Source organism: Durotheca rogersii (assembly GCF_024521655.1).
Source record: "Durotheca rogersii strain YMJ 92031201 chromosome Unknown GGS23scaffold_12, whole genome shotgun sequence".
NCBI lineage: Eukaryota > Fungi > Ascomycota > Sordariomycetes > Xylariales > Xylariaceae > Durotheca > Durotheca rogersii.
Window position 1 is genome coordinate 86,599 of NW_026251243.1, and position 15,167 is coordinate 101,765.

Sequence of the window (15,167 nt, forward strand, 5' to 3'; positions counted from 1 at the left end):
GACAACAGATGTCGACCACCGGGGGCCGGGTTCGAGGACCGACCCTTTGGACATCCCACATCACGGTTTTACTTATAGCCCCTTAGCTAACAGCAGTGTTGAGCGGACCGGAGCAAATACGTAGGTACAGTGCCCCCACAATCCCGGGGCGCGGCAGATATTGCGGGCGGATATCTGGTCTCGTGCTGAGTAGACGGGCAACTGAATCCGAGAACCTGAATGGTATCCAACCCGAACGCTCTCTGCTGTTGTATTGGTAATCCCTTACGTGCTAATATCTATGTCCACATGGATAACTATGGGCAATCAATGCTCCTAGTGATTCCTCGGTTTCCATGGCTGGACACGTTGGAGGATGGCATCCCCGGACACAGGCTAACCCGGTGTCGGTTTGTGTAAGTCGGAACTATCCGGGTATGTATTAGTCTAGTTGATGCCGCCAGCGCGGAAAGCCGATACCAAATGAGAGCCATTGCCACGGCGCCCTGCCCCTATCATTTGCTCTCTATGAGTATGTGGTTAGCCGGGTGTGTCCGCGCCCTCGACGGCGAGACCAGTCTAGGTGGTGTGCCAGCAATCCCACGTGTACATCCCACGTTGGGACTCTTGTCCGCCCACCACGTGTTCTACGACGGATGAGCTACTGCCTAGAGATGAATTTGCAGGTATGGAGTCGTGTTAAGCGAGTGCGGAAGACGGTGAGGACCTGGAGTGGGTTCCCCTGGATGCAGTCGCTTGGCCAGACGAGGCAGGATTCACAGAGAGCTGCTAGTGCCTGCGTATTCGGGTTTTGTTTCCCAGGGCCAACACGACCTACCGAATATCAGTGACCGGGAGAGAGATGAAGGTGCGCGTGCGTGCCTAGAAAAAATGCCCATATGTGAGGCCCCCGAATAGCTACTGCGCAGCAGAAGAGAAGTTGCAGATACTCGGCACGGCGCGCGAGTGTCACTTACGGATGCAATGGTAGCAGCGGTTAACGTAGTATGGGTCTGCTGGTGGGCCTGAATTGCGAATAGCTCCCCAATATGGCAACATCTGTTGTCACTTGCTTGGCATGAAGAACCCGCCGATCGGCAGCGTGACAGTCTGGCAACGTGTAACCCCCGAATCACCCAACACACCCGTCGTAAGCCGTTTGAATTTCCTGCCAGAGCCTTTCTTTGTAGGCTCGTAAGACTCTGGGAGCGACCGATTCGCAGATGGAATTCCTCTCGCCGTCAATCTCGGGCAGATAATACAAGTCTCTGTGATGTTACATAAATACGCCCAAGGATAGGTAGTTAGGCAGCAGATCGTTGTGTCTGCTATGTACACGATGTTGACTAACCGCTTGGTGTGCGAATGCCTGTTTTTAAGCGAGCAGGTGGCCGGTATCTCCTTCCGCGACTGAAGAGACGAGAAGCAGTTGCTGGGCTGGTAAGCAGAATCACAGAAGCAACGGACAAGAGCGGAGACACAACACACAGTACCTCTATGTAGGCAGTACTTACTAAGTAGGTGTGTACTAAGCGCATTGAGATGTAATCCCTACCAGCAGGTCTGCCTCCGGTGATGATGACACCGAATTCCATTTTCCGGTTCATCATCTCAACCCTAATTAGGTAACGCGCGGCACACGCAAGTTTCCCTCATGGTCGCCGAAATTCAACTGTGTAGCTCCTTGGACTTTCTTTCTCTCATATCTCCTTCTATTATCTATCCAGCTGCCTATGTCGTTTTTGAACGTCGACTCTGACGGGGAGAACCCTCCAAAACCTCGAATCTGCGTCCCATCCCTCCTATCCGCTCGCTGCCCCGTCCACCCCATTCACCCCGTTCGTACCGGTCGACTTGTTCGTGGCATTCTCCGGAATGGCAGTGTCTTCAGACGAGAGGGCTGCAACCGCCATCGCCGTAGTCACCGCGCGATTCCCAATCTTGACGCCCGTTGACCCGTACTGGTAGATCCAACCCCCATCCCAACTCCCGTCCTCACGTTGCAAGTTCAGCAACGCCCGGCGATCGTCCTCGCACCCAATCCCCAGCTGAGCGCACGTGATGACGCGCATAGCCAAATCCAACGCGCTGCCACACAACCCGACGCGCTCACGCACTCGCGACGTCAGCAACGCACCCAGCGTTGTCTGGAGATGGGCATCGCTCGACGACCGCAGCAGGCGCCCGATGAATCCTAAACAGCAGTCTGCCGAGCAATAGTACCGGGTCCCCCCTAGATAGGAACGGTCTAGTAGCGTCGAACGCACGAGTTGGAGGGTGCGCTCGAACTCGCGGCCGCGATTATACGAGTAAAAGCAGGCGAGGATGTTCGCGTTGACGATGGGGTCGGTTCGTCTTTTATTCCAGTCGAAATACGCCTGTTGCGCCGATTAGCGAAGGAGGTCTCGTTCCTATCGCCCTGGCTATGCTGACGGACGGATGGCTTACCTGGAAGTTGCCATCGTCATTGGCATATTTAGCCATCGTGTCAAGAACAGACGAGATCATTTTGGCTGATGACGGCCGAAGAGCTGTGAGGGCGAGAGATGTGGTATCCAAATCGTCTGGGAAATAACCTCCTGGGATGAGTGCGCTTTTGTCTGGCAATCCATCTTCGTCAGTCCCGTCGTTTCTCAATATTAACATGAGCTGACGCTTGGAAGGGGATCCCACCGGCGAAGAAATTCCAGGTCTCCCTAGATCCCCAACTGAGATCGACGAGGGTTCTAATGATTATTGTGTTAGTCTGACTACCTACGACACCCACTTTGACGTCTTGGGGGCAGCTGGCTTACTGGTCCTGCAATGAGTCCGCAATCAACAATTTCGCAAAATTATCCTTGAACGAGACTCCGCTGTCTGTGACGGAGTCGCAGTGCTTCGCATTTTGGAACAGGTATCCCCAGCCCTTGCCGACTGCACTATCAAAAATTCTGTGCAGCCGGTGAATCGTCGACTCCCCGAAGACGAATGCTCGAATGCCCAAAGATTGCGCTGCATGTACATTCTCCCCCTTATCATCAATGAAGAGAACCTGGCTGCCAGTTAGACCAATATGGTCCAGGACATCGCGGTAGAACCCTAGCTCTGGTTTCCGCTTGCCTGCGGCTGCTGAGGTGAACACTCGGTCAAAAAGCGTCCATTCGATTTTAGTTGTGAGTTCCTCAAAGTCCTCTTTTCCAATATTTGACATGGCGTACACTTTGACTGTAGGGTCCTTTTTCAACTCCTGAAGAAACGATACGATAGCAGCATCAGGCTGGAGAGACTCGCGTGCCTGGGAAAACGCCTCGGCAATCTCAACCGCCGAGAGCGAAAATTTCTGAGCGCTGAGCTCGTAACAGGCATCCCGAGTTATCTCACCACGATCATAACTATACCAGATTGGTGTCGAGAGAATTTCTCTCAACTTTCGCGCTGGAATGGTTGTTGTGGTCTTGGCGGACCAGGAGAAGAGGACGTCGCCAAGGTCAAAAACCACGGCGCGAGGGCGGTTCTGTGAGAAGTTCACGTCCCCCATAATACCGTCTTGCTGAACACTGTTATAGCTCCGCGGAAAAACGATGTCCTACCATCGACAACAAAACACGAGTCAACTTCTACTCCACAGAGGTTGAGAAATCAGAAGATAACTTGACTCACTTTCTAACTTGGTTTTGTTTGTGCCCGGGATTGGCTAAGTACGAGGCGCTTTTATCTAACGTGACTGTGGTGTTGATAATATGGTACTTTAGGAGTTGACTTTCCCGAATATTACGTCGTATAAAGTATGTCCCGATATATATCGATGTGCAACCGGCTAATTTGAGTAAGGGACAAGAGCTTGGCTATATAGTGTGGTACCCATCGTCGGTGGCTTGTAATATACAGTATTGTATGAACATCAGTTGCACCCCCCCCCCCCCCCCCCCTCCCCCCCTTCCCTCTCCCTCCCCCTTCCCCCACTCTGTCAACTTGCCAAGTTTCTGTTGAGAACAGCTGCAGATAAAGTGTACGCACAAGGAATTATTTTCCCTGGTGAGGCATACGGAACAGGCAGGATGACGGCTTATCCAGACAGCGTGCCTATCCACAATGCAGGTCGCAGCATCTTGGCCTATTACTACTCTTCAGTCGTATTGTCAGACACTCCTATACCCTTCGTCCTTTGCCAAGGTTACCATCCAGATTTGACAACTGCGGTCAGCTTATGCACCCTCATAATATCGTCCTATGATTACCTCGTCAACTACTTTCTAACGAGTCCGATCCTGCGCTGAATAGATGCCAGGAAGCCTTTATAAACGTATATTTCAAGGTCGTACGATGTGGGCGCTCCCGTTTTACGCAACAATAGAATATAGCTAGTTATTGTCTCACTGCAAGTCAACCCTTGGTTACTTGCCTGTTCCGACGTGCCTGCTGTGTCGTTTGGTCTTGGTGTTATCGAAGCTCGTGAGACAATGTAGGAGACAAGATCGATCAACATGGATTACCACAACGCTAATTCGGTCCTGCAGCTACGATAATTCTAACAAAATCCCTTATTCATAGATCGCCTCTAGCGTCGAAGTCGCCGACGTTATGCTCTCCATAATACCCTTGCTCCGTTAAGACGACGGCATGATATCTTAAGTAAGACTTCTCCTCTATTCGGGGGAGCAAACTGTCGATCCGCTTACATCATTAACGAACTATTATTTCTCTGGGCAGCACCTGCTCACGAGTTGATGAGTTGATAAGGGTAACGCTTACACTGGCCTAACCTGGAAAGGAGGCTAGGGGGTCCTTTGGGTAGGCGGGAGACGAGGGGAGTGGGGAGGCGATAAAGGCGGAGCCCGCACTCTGTGGAAAGGTGTGGTAAGCAGACCGACGAGACTTTGCCTGCGAACGCAGAGTCGACGAACCACGAGCCTCCGGAGACACCACAAGCCGCAGCCGGGGGGGAGGGGGGGATTGATCGCACCAGCAACTATCTCCGCGGCGTGTTATTGGGAATTAGGAGTGGTATTAAATCTATTCCTGGCGAGAGCGTGGGGGGGTCAGCCGCCGAGTAGCAAGGCTTCCACTTATCAGTCAGGCAAGATGACGAGCCAAGATTATCTCGCATGCGGATGACGCCTGCGCGACGTTGGAGACGCGCCGCCCGCTCGGGGACGTGGACACGGCGCGCTTGGCGGCCGCGCCGGATCGGCCGAGTTCGAGTCGAGCTCCCCCGCGTCGTAAGCCTGACCGCTGTGAAACCTTCCTCCCCCAACATGCTATGCTTCTAACACCACAACGCCTTAGGCGTATACGACGCAGCGCGGCTGTCGAGACACGGATGTGCCCGGATTGCCTTTTCCCGGTGACGGCTTTTGTTCTAGGAAAATCGCGAACTTGTTACGCTTCCTATCTGGAGATGGAGTCTTATTATCGCGTGGTGTTCGCGTGTAACACGGCGCGTAGGAAGCTATACCTACATAGTATAAACTTACACCCCCGTATGGGGGGCGTAGCGGTGACATTACCCGATTTCTAGCGACGCCGCAACCTTTCCCCGTTCCGCCATTCTTCCCTATAATAGCCAATATCCGGACTCCTGAACACCAACCAGGCTAACAATTACTCGGTCGGGTCCGCCATAATCCCTAGACTCCGCGTGGTTGTGCATGCTCTCTCGGCCATGATTGCCGGTTCCTCCGTTACGAGACCTAGCCAGATTCCTCGTAATAACATGTAAATCATGACGAGACCAGCGCATTCGCGCAGGTCAGTATCCCTTACCCCCGTTGTGAGGCTCTTCGCCACAAATCAGCCATCAAAACACCTGTATAGCCTGACCCTTGTTTGTTACTAATTGCTTTCAGAGCTCCGCAAGTAGCAGCGCACGACGCCGACCCTTCCAATAATACCCTCGTTTCCGATGACGCAGCAAGTCCCGGTGATTTTCCCTCGGACTCAATCAGCATCGTTGACCCCCGCCGCATAGTTGCGCAGGTCCTTGGCCGAGTCCCGATCGGTGTGGAACGAGGGCCACCTCACCTCGCCAGATACCCCCCGGGTTCCCGGGCCCTTGCGGAAGGCGATTGGGAGCGAGAGATGTGGGAGCCGGGACGGTGATTTCTCACGGACGAAGAATGCGCGCAGATTCGGTATCGATTGTGCGACGATGGATACAGACGGCTCCGCTAGGTTGTACACGCATTGTATGCATCTCCCGTCTTACATCACGCGCGCATTAGTGGGGTGTGAGGAGAGGATGGATAGACATGATGACAGTGGTTGATGGTGGGGAAGCGCTTACAAAAGTAGGTGAAGGATGCAACGGGATCCAACCCCGTCATATTCACGGCTCTTTTTATCGCTATGGCGCCAGCTCTGATTTCGCGGAGTATTCCTGCCAGTCAGCATCGCCCGGGTATTCGGTGCCTACGAAACCGACCGTGTTTAAAGCACTTACAGCACACCAAAACTCATGGCTAGCGCGACACCTATCTTCTCTTTCTTTTGCATCTGGGTCTTCCAGACGATCTTCCAGGGGAAGATCACGAGCGCGAAGTCCATCGCGGCCGAATATACTGTTGCAGCGTGGGACCGGGTCAGCTTACTGACACGCTCAAGTTGGGAGAGGAGCGGGAGCTCGGTAATGCGGGCGCGTACAGACGACGGCCAGAGGCACCGCCATCTTGGCGGTGGAGCTCCAGCAGGGCCCGGGGATATACAGGTCGTCTTTCCCCACGACACCGCACGGCTTATTCCAAGCCGTGATTATGTAGAGAAGATACGACGCGTTGACCGTCGCGATGACCCACCACAGGAAGTACCGGCCCCGTCCGAGCTCCAGCCGCAGCAGGGTGATGGCGAACGAAGTCTTGGACCAGGCCGAAGCGAGCCCGCAGAAGACGGAGCAGACGCTGAAGTAGGTCATGATCATGTCGCTGCCGGCGATGGAGATGCCGGAGCGGGGCGAGGCGAAAGCGCTGATGAAGCCGCCGCTGATGGCTACCATGACCTATTGAGAGAGGGGAAGTCCTGTTTAGCAAACTAGGAGGACTCTCTGCCACCATCGGCGAGGGGGGGTGTGGCTCCCTACCCAAGCGGCCATAAGCACGAAATCATCCAGCCTGTGATCCTTGGTCAGAGACGCCGCCGTATTGACACCTCGCTTGCACGCGGAGAGTCGGGACACGACACCACTTACCATAGCGATCGCTGCCGGGAGAGGCGACAATAGCATCGGAGAACGAGAGCCAGAAGCGACACCCCAACCATGAACCAAATCCCGACGTGAATAGAGGTCTCCAGGTCAGCCATAATCGACGGGTTTGCCGGAGGCCACTTCGATGTTGCGACGGATTCGGGTCGTCTCGAGAGGTGAGAGAAACTAGGTGGGTGAAGGATGGTGGTATGATGACATGACCCTCCGGGCAGTATGTACTCACTCGCCACAGCTCGTGGTTGGGGGTTGGCGCGCGCGGGGGGGGCAGACCAAAATAACAAGGACAGGAAATAGGACAGACGGGAAAGGGCCAGCTAGAGATGCGGACAATAATAAGGACAGGGCCTGCCCATATCGACCGGGGGGGTTGGGGGCGTAAGCAAGAGAGGGCGGTCGTTTTTATGGCATCCCCCAGCGGGACAGGATGAGACACGACACGAGAAAGATGACCATATGCCGAGAGGGTTGCGCCATCGCACTGCCTGGCACGGTGTTTCTCAACGCCCTAGGACAAGCCAGCCATTAGCTGGAGGAGGCGACCGGCGCAACGAATACCGTCGCACGGGGTATCAGAAGGACCGCCACCCGCCCTCTACCGCGTGGTGCGGTTCTGCCCAGGTCGGTCGGAAGCCAAACCGGTTGGCAATGCTAGTCGCTGGCGACCCGAGATGGTGGTCTGGCGGTGGTGGTGGTGTCCTTATCGCTGCGAAGATGTAAGGAGAGGGAGTTAGTATTCGCTCGTGCATGGGCGCGGGCGGCAGCGGCTGGACGCCGGATGAGGCATTGATGGGCGCGGGTCCATGCGCAGCTGGCCGTCGCTGGGTTGGGTCGGCCAGGATGAAGAGAGGGAGGGGGGGGAAGAATAGGAAAAAAGGCGTGGTAGGGTCGCATCGAAAGGAATCGCCAAACTTCCCTCGCATGAGGGGGATACGATAATGTGCCTAGGCCGGGGGTGGGGGTAAGGGGGGATCGTTGTTCGCGACGCCCCAGGACCGCGGTAACGAATCTCGGCACGGTCCTATGGCTCTGCGGTGGCAATCCAGATGCCGAGAGACACAGAGGTCGAGTCTCACCCCAAGGTCAAGGTCTCAAATCTCGTCGCGAGGCGTCGCGGCGACGCTGAAGAAGGCCGGGGAAGTACTTTCGAGAGCCATCGGCGGGGGCCCTATAAAGGTGCGGGTCGTGTAGGCATATCGGTTAGCGATTGACCGATGGCGTGAGCGTGGCACATCCCGAGCATGTGAGTACATCTACACTAATACGGCGAGGACAGAAGTAGGACAGCGAGAGGGCGAGCGGGCCAATGACGGGATGTAGCGTGCGAAGGCGCCACGGGACGAGAGGGTGATAAGACGGTGAGCGAACGGGCAGAGTGCGCTGCGCCTTGCCTAATTCTAGACGGCGACCGACCGACCACGGCGCCAAGGAACCCGCACAAGCACCCGGCATATGTGCACAGCTGCATCGGGTACCGAAGCGGCCTCTGGCTGACACGCACAACGGGCTGCTTTCTATTCCACCATAACTTGCCTACCTCTAAGGCATCTTACCTGACGGTGTGAAGTACCGGTCGTCGCACCTCAGGTATACACGAGCCATTCCCGTCCCGCTGGAGGCCGCCAAGAGGTGGAGGTCTGAGGTCCTGGGAGGTGCCCGAGGTACTCCGCTACTGCCTAGGGCGCTGGCCCCAGATACCGCACAGATAAGCGCTTCCCTGTCTCTTCTAGAAAGGTTATGCTATTATCCCCCCTCTGCGCTATTGCAGCTTGGCGGCAGCGCCCAACCTGGCCCAACCAGCTCACCTCTCGCCCCGTCTTCGATGCGACAGGACAGGACCTGGTTACATCCCGAGGTACCTCAGGTGCATGTCCTTATCAAATGTACTACTCATAGGTATTCATACGCGCACAGCAGAGAGGGACTCTATTCAGACTTGGGAAATACGAAGGAGAAAAAGCTATCCGCATCTCGTGGGAGCCGGGTAGCAAGATAAGCAGGTACACGCATCGTCCTGAGCCAAGACAGATCTGCTCTAAAGGGGACGCTACAGCCTAGCGTTACCGCGCTGCGCAAGTGTTATTACTTACTCATACCTACGGGCAGCGAATCATCCTCAAGGCGTTTCACGTCTGCGTTACCGACAGGAAGGTAACGGGCAGGCATGGCACGGTGTATGAAACACTCGACCGTCCGCTCTGGGGAAAGTAAGTAATCCTGCTCCCTTCTCGAGGCAAAGGATTGGGTCTTAGTATTATGCGGCTATTGCCCAGCTCTATGAGTATATCTGCATTTCACGCGGTGTGGTGGGTATGTCACCGGTCGGTGTACTCAGATGCCTGCACTTCGGCGAAGTAGACTCGAGATAGGTGTAGCTATGCACGGCATCCCCCACGGCGACCCGGCTACGTCGACCCCTACCACTAATGCCAGAAACCCCTGAAGCAGCTTGTGATTTCCTACCCTCTTGCCACGCTAATGCCCGGGCATTCTCTAGACCCTCAGCCGCTTACCAAGGTCTCGAGGTCTCTCACCTTGCTGCTTACTCACTTGGATAAGGATTAAACGTGGAGTGGGGGAGACGAGGAAACGGTTATTTGCTGTGTTATCCCCGTCGAGATAGAGCCCCGTAGACAGAGTCCTGTACCGTTGCCCATACCGCGCCAGCAACCCCCCAAATTCATTTCCCAGCTCCTACTGCGTCGACGCCTTGGGCTACGCGCAGCTAAACATCCGGATGTGCCCGGCTACCCTCACCTTCATCCCCGACACCTCTTCCCAACTCTGCCCCCCTCCCTCCCGAGGAAATCCGAGCATGCCATTCATTCCTCTGCTTTCTTGCTTACCTACTAAACCAGCCAGACTACCGAACCATCGGCCTGGGTGTCGAGTCCGCGTCCCTGTGGCCTGAGACCGCAGCTCTCTTCCCGCACCTCGTTCGTCCCCCTTAGTGCCTTAGCCCCGACTAGGGGGGCTTCTGCTGCCCCCGCTCAACGGACGGGAACTAGACCCCGTCCGAGGAACTTAGTGCGCGGCCTGGCCGAGCACGCCATATTAGCTGCTAGCGTACAAGACGGAGCAGCAGCGCGCCGCGACAAATCAACGCGCAGTAGGACGGAAAAGAAATTGGCGGCATGATGAGCAAGCACACACGCGCGCACGAAATGCCGTGTATCACCGCGAGACGAAAGAGGAAGAAGAAAAAAAGCCCCTCAGATGAGACAAGACCGGGGCAGACGCGGGTGCGATTGACCCTGCGAGGGAGACGAGGAGCGCAGCGATTTTCGTCAGATCTCGCCCTCGCCGCCGCTGTCGCTAGGCGGCACCTCGCGCAGGCGCAGCTTGAGCTTGCGGAGGATGGGCGAGGCGGCCTTGTCGTCGTCGTCGTCGTCGTCGTAGCCGGCGGCGTCGCGGCTCTGGGGGCGGCGCGGGGCCGGCGACGGCGACGCGGCCTCGCTGCGGCTGGTGGCTGCCTTCGCCTTGCGCGGGGTGGCGCCGGACCGCGGCGTCGTCGCGGGGCTGCTGCGCTCGGCGCTGCCGCCGCTGTCCGCCGCCGCCATCGCCACCAGCTTCCGCTCGATCGGCTTCCACACGTGGCGCGCCGAGTCCGCGCTCGCGTACGGGCCCACCTGCGCGAGCTTCCGCGCGTCGACCTGCGGGGTGTACATATAAGCGTCAGCTGGCGGGGGGTTGGCGCTTGATGGCTCGGCAGGGTGCGGGAGAGAGCGGGGATTTTGCAGGGCCGGGGCGGAAGGGGGAGGGCAGATGCGGCGAGTGTGCCACAGGCGCGGCCACACTTACCTGAGGCACGCCGTTCTTCACCGACGTGATGCAGAGCCAGGCCTTGGACACGACCTCGATCTCGCGCTGGCTCAGCTGCATCTTGGCGCCGCTGCCGGCGGCGCTGGGGCCGGGAGCACCCGGCTTGTCGTTGGCGGAGGACATCGTGAACCGAAGGCTTGCCGTCTTGTTGATGCAGATGGCGGGAGGTGAACGGAGAGGACGCGGCTGCAGGGTGAATTGTCTGCGGCCGATCGGTGTTGCCTGTGGAAAACCGTTAGCGAGGGAAGGAAGCAGCAGAGAGAGAGCGCGAGAAGGAGTGGCGTAGACGGGCGCGCACGTTCAAGGATAGATGGAGTCGGTCTCTGCGATGAGTTCGCTTCCTAAGACGTAGGCGAGGCAATGAGGGGAGGCTTCGGGGAGGAAGGAGAGAGAGGAGCGAGATGAATCTGCCTGTCAGTGTTACTAGACGAGAGAGATACGATAAGAAGTGTTGTCGGGGCGTGCTGCGTAGTGACTTGTTTGTTTATACGGTAGGTACAGTGCCGCGCACTGTCTAGAGGAGACTGCTTCGGGTACCTATAATTGGTGTCGCTTGTCACCATTGTCGAGGAAAGGAACTAATACCTGCCCGAGTACATGGGAGCCTGTCGTTTGCCTTTCCCGTGGAATATTGCAGTATTTAAACACGCCGTCGCCTAATAAACGGCCTAGACTGCCATATATTAGCAGCGTACGTTGACTTTTCCCCAACGTCAGCTTCAGTATTGTTTCAGTTCATCGCAGGAAACCAGTTAAGATGTATTCACAATATTGTAGGTTTCTTTTACCCAAATCGCCGTCAAATTACTATCAAGTCTCTGTCGTACGTCCGTGCCATGCGTTGTTTACTCGTACTGTCCTCGACCGCTAATGTGAAGGAGAGGAAAGGGGGAGGGGAGCGGGGGGGGCAGCCTCTATACGAGCCTATACATTCAAGCAAGGAAACAAAACTGTCTGCTGTCTCATGCGGTAGAGGGTAGAAAGGAAGAGTGTTGGAATTATTAGAGTACGAGGCTCTGCTGGTAGGTTGCCATGGCTGAGTCTTTTATAAACTGCTAGAAACATGAAGGCTCCCAATCCATATTAGGCTATTTCCACTCTTTAATACATACGTGGTACCTAGGATCGTAGCAGCCAGGTACTAATTACAGTTGTTGCACTGCTGTTGCAGCTGTATTCTTGGTGATCGGCACCTGGGCGAGTTGTTAATGGCAGCTGTGGTTCAGTATACGACTCTCCAACAGCGTACCCACGCTGTCCCTCCTCAGCACTGAGAGCCCTAGCTACTTATAGGACGGTAGTGTCGTAACATTCCTGTTGCCCTTGTTAAACCAAGATTGAATAAGTGCCCTGCCTTAGAATAGGTACTCATAGTGTAGTGGTTTTGTAGGACTTGTCCTCGTAGGGTTTCAGGTGAGTATTTATATAGGCCTCGCATACACATTTTCATCATCCATCGTAGTCATCTTTAATAGTCACCAGCTAGATAGACATACACTCTTCTGATCGCCATCCTTCGCCATAAATGTTGTGCATGCCTTCTTCTTTTTCTTTGATATCTCTTCTTCTCCCAGTTGACATCTACAGCTAGCCAATTACAGATACAGCTGTCACTGTTATCCTGTTGATCGGCACCTAGGTCAGTTGTTGGCAGCTAACGCTGTTCACCCATCCTATCAATAGCGCGCCCACGCTGTTCTTCTTTAATAGACAGCAGGATGGTAGCAGAGGCAAGGAAAGTAAAGAACTATGCAATTATTGCAATATTATAATGTCACGTATAGAGCCACCTATCCCTAGCTCTCTACTCGTTTTCCGGTTACTCGCTTATATAATCGAGCTCGTAGCTCCTTATTGTGTATATATAGGTAGCTTGTATCTCCTTTATTTGTTTCCCTCCTAGTTAGCTAGTTAGTTAATTCAACCTTCTTATCTCAGCTTCCGTTACTTCCACAAGCAGAGCAACTTCAGCCTCCTACGTAGCTCTCCCGATCTACGTAACATAGGTATAACTAACATATTTCAACAAACCCTTATCACGTAGGACTTTCCACCTTTTCCCTCCTTTTCTGCCGGCTCTCTCCGCCCTCGTACCTATCCGGATTCTCATAGCTTACGGCATACGAGAGCTCTTCATGTAGCTTTTCGTCGTTCTGGCTCCTTTAGTTCTTTCATATTTTGATACATAGTTCGATCTCTCCCGTCTTTCTCTCTCTCGTCGCACACATGCTTCTAGGCGTAGCTCTCCACGAAAAGCTACGCGATAACGATAATGATGAAGGTATACTTAATTTTTAGTTTTGCAATTGGAAAGTGATATGGAATCCAGGAAATTTACCAAGGCGTGGCCTGTAAGTAGTGGATTAGCAGAATTTAGCTGATTCGTATAACGAATGTCGTTAAGTAAGGCTAGCTAGAGCTGAATATGTAAACGCTATCTATTCCTTCACGTCTTAAGATATAGATAGATATTTCTCTTATTGACGTCTCGACCCCCGAGACACAAATCACGTTGAGTTAATCTACGTTAGGGAGCTACTCATTTAGTTTAAGGCTGGCACATAAATGAATTTATATTGTACTTTATTTCAATGCTAATACATTTTAAGTATTCAGCACTGAGCGACTTATTGTCGCCTGTACTCGACTATTCGTCAACGTCACTCCAGATATGGCCGACGCTGCTACCTTGCATCGGCCCGGGTTTGGTGCGATATTCGGATGTGGAAAAGATTTCCGTGGTTACAATCATTCCCCTTCCATGGGGCTCCTGGGACCGGGCCTCTCCACGGACAGCATCTTTGCCCCCGTCGATTCTGTCGTACTTTGACCCGTGAATGTTATTTCTGCCAAAGGCCTGACGAGGGAGATCCGCCAAGGCGTATGACGCAGAGCTAGAGGAACCGTCTGGGCCGGCCTTCAACTTAGAGACGAGAGGCTTGGCGTAGGCGCGGAACAGGGGAGCCAATGTGGGCATGCAGGCAACGATGATGCCGAACCATAACTCGAAGAAGCTGATCAACCCGATCGTCCCGAGGTGTAGAGTGAAGTCAGGGTCGGCTCTGGTCCGAAGAGTTGCCACGATCCTCCATATCATGATTGCGATCGTGCTGTAAGCGTGTCAGTAGCCTTCGGTTTCGGGCAGTTTTCTTAGGGTTGTAGGTCGGGAAACAACTCACGCAATACCGAAGCTGAACATAATGGTAACCACAATCTTCTTTCGCAGAGGAAGTTTCAGGCCCCAGAGAGTAGGTAGGGGAAGTAGCAATATCGCTAGGTCGAATAACATGTTGATGGCGACGGTGGCAAAGTCGCTGATTTGCATATCGCGGCAGTGGCCGTCCGGAGTAGGGTTCCAGAGTTGGTCCACTGGCGTGCAGTTGGTGAGGTATACGACCAAGAAGGAGACGCCGTAGCAGCCGTTGACAGCCATGAGAGCCCAGCACCAGCGCCTGAACTCCCTGATAGCGAATATACGGTTGTAGAGCCAGAGAATGGACATCTTAACGAAGACACTTGCGAATAGCCAACACACGTCCGATGTAATGATGAGCTGGTACCGTACAGGTTAGCAAATTATCTCCCAGAACCATATCCGTCCTTACCTTTGCATTGACAACAATTTCTTCTTCGGATAACTCTGAGCCTGGTTTTCCAAGTCCGTTAACTGCTGCCCAAAGGCCAACCCCACCAAGCGCTATGCAATTTGCCTGTGGTGCTGTGGTCAGTTTAACGATCTGTGCATCTGTCTTTAGGTGGAGTCTTGCATAGGCGAAAAGGATCATCGCATCGTCGAGATACAGTGGACGACGCGACACAGTCGCAGCCCACAGACGGAGCAGGAGGAATATACCGCAAATGACCGTGAAAACTATGACGAATACAAAGAAGGTTAAGCCACTAGAGCTGAAGTTCGCCATTACCTGTCGAAAACGCACGTATTCAACGGCCGTGTTGAAGGTCTGCTCGGGTTTGCTTCCACAGGGTCAAAATGCCTGGCTGGACCTGGGGAGGGGGAGGGGACGAGAAGAGGAGGGGAAGATTTGATGTAAAAGGCGAGAACTTACCCGACCGCCAAGGGTGTGGCATCAACACTTACTATCCGATACGGTCCCATTAAGGATTTTAGGGAAGCACAGTCTGCCCACAATCTAGCTCCTACGGATGTGCACATTTCAACACGTCAAAT

The 15,167-nt window shown here is 54.3% G+C and overlaps 3 protein-coding genes across 3 annotated transcripts; all 3 read right to left on the bottom strand.

The window, feature by feature from the left end:
* Window positions 1-2,194: 2,194 nt before the first annotated feature.
* Window positions 2,195-3,615, bottom strand: GGS23DRAFT_79358 (Haloacid dehalogenase-like hydrolase-domain-containing protein). Its single transcript, XM_051521286.1, has 3 exons — window positions 2,775-3,615; window positions 2,653-2,705; window positions 2,195-2,579 (listed from the first exon to the last, which is right to left on the bottom strand). The coding sequence occupies exons 1-3, from the start codon at window positions 3,497-3,499 to the stop codon at window positions 2,338-2,340; spliced, it is 1,020 nt and encodes a 339-aa protein (XP_051371210.1). The 5' UTR covers window positions 3,500-3,615; the 3' UTR covers window positions 2,195-2,337.
* Window positions 3,616-5,898: 2,283 nt separating this feature from the next.
* On the bottom strand, window positions 5,899-7,254 carry GGS23DRAFT_597307 (uncharacterized protein; the record flags this gene model as incomplete). Its single annotated transcript, XM_051518602.1, has 6 exons — window positions 5,899-6,161; window positions 6,245-6,318; window positions 6,401-6,518; window positions 6,601-6,952; window positions 7,034-7,064; window positions 7,142-7,254. 6 exons carry the CDS (start codon window positions 7,252-7,254, stop codon window positions 5,899-5,901), a joined length of 951 nt encoding a protein of 316 aa, XP_051371211.1.
* A 6,271-nt stretch (window positions 7,255-13,525) lies between these two features.
* On the bottom strand, window positions 13,526-15,013 carry GGS23DRAFT_570527 (uncharacterized protein). Its single transcript, XM_051516519.1, has 4 exons — window positions 14,746-15,013; window positions 14,584-14,688; window positions 14,158-14,531; window positions 13,526-14,088 (listed from the first exon to the last, which is right to left on the bottom strand). Exons 1-4 carry the CDS (start codon window positions 14,896-14,898, stop codon window positions 13,626-13,628), a joined length of 1,095 nt encoding a protein of 364 aa, XP_051371212.1. The 5' UTR covers window positions 14,899-15,013; the 3' UTR covers window positions 13,526-13,625.
* Window positions 15,014-15,167: the final 154 nt, after the last annotated feature.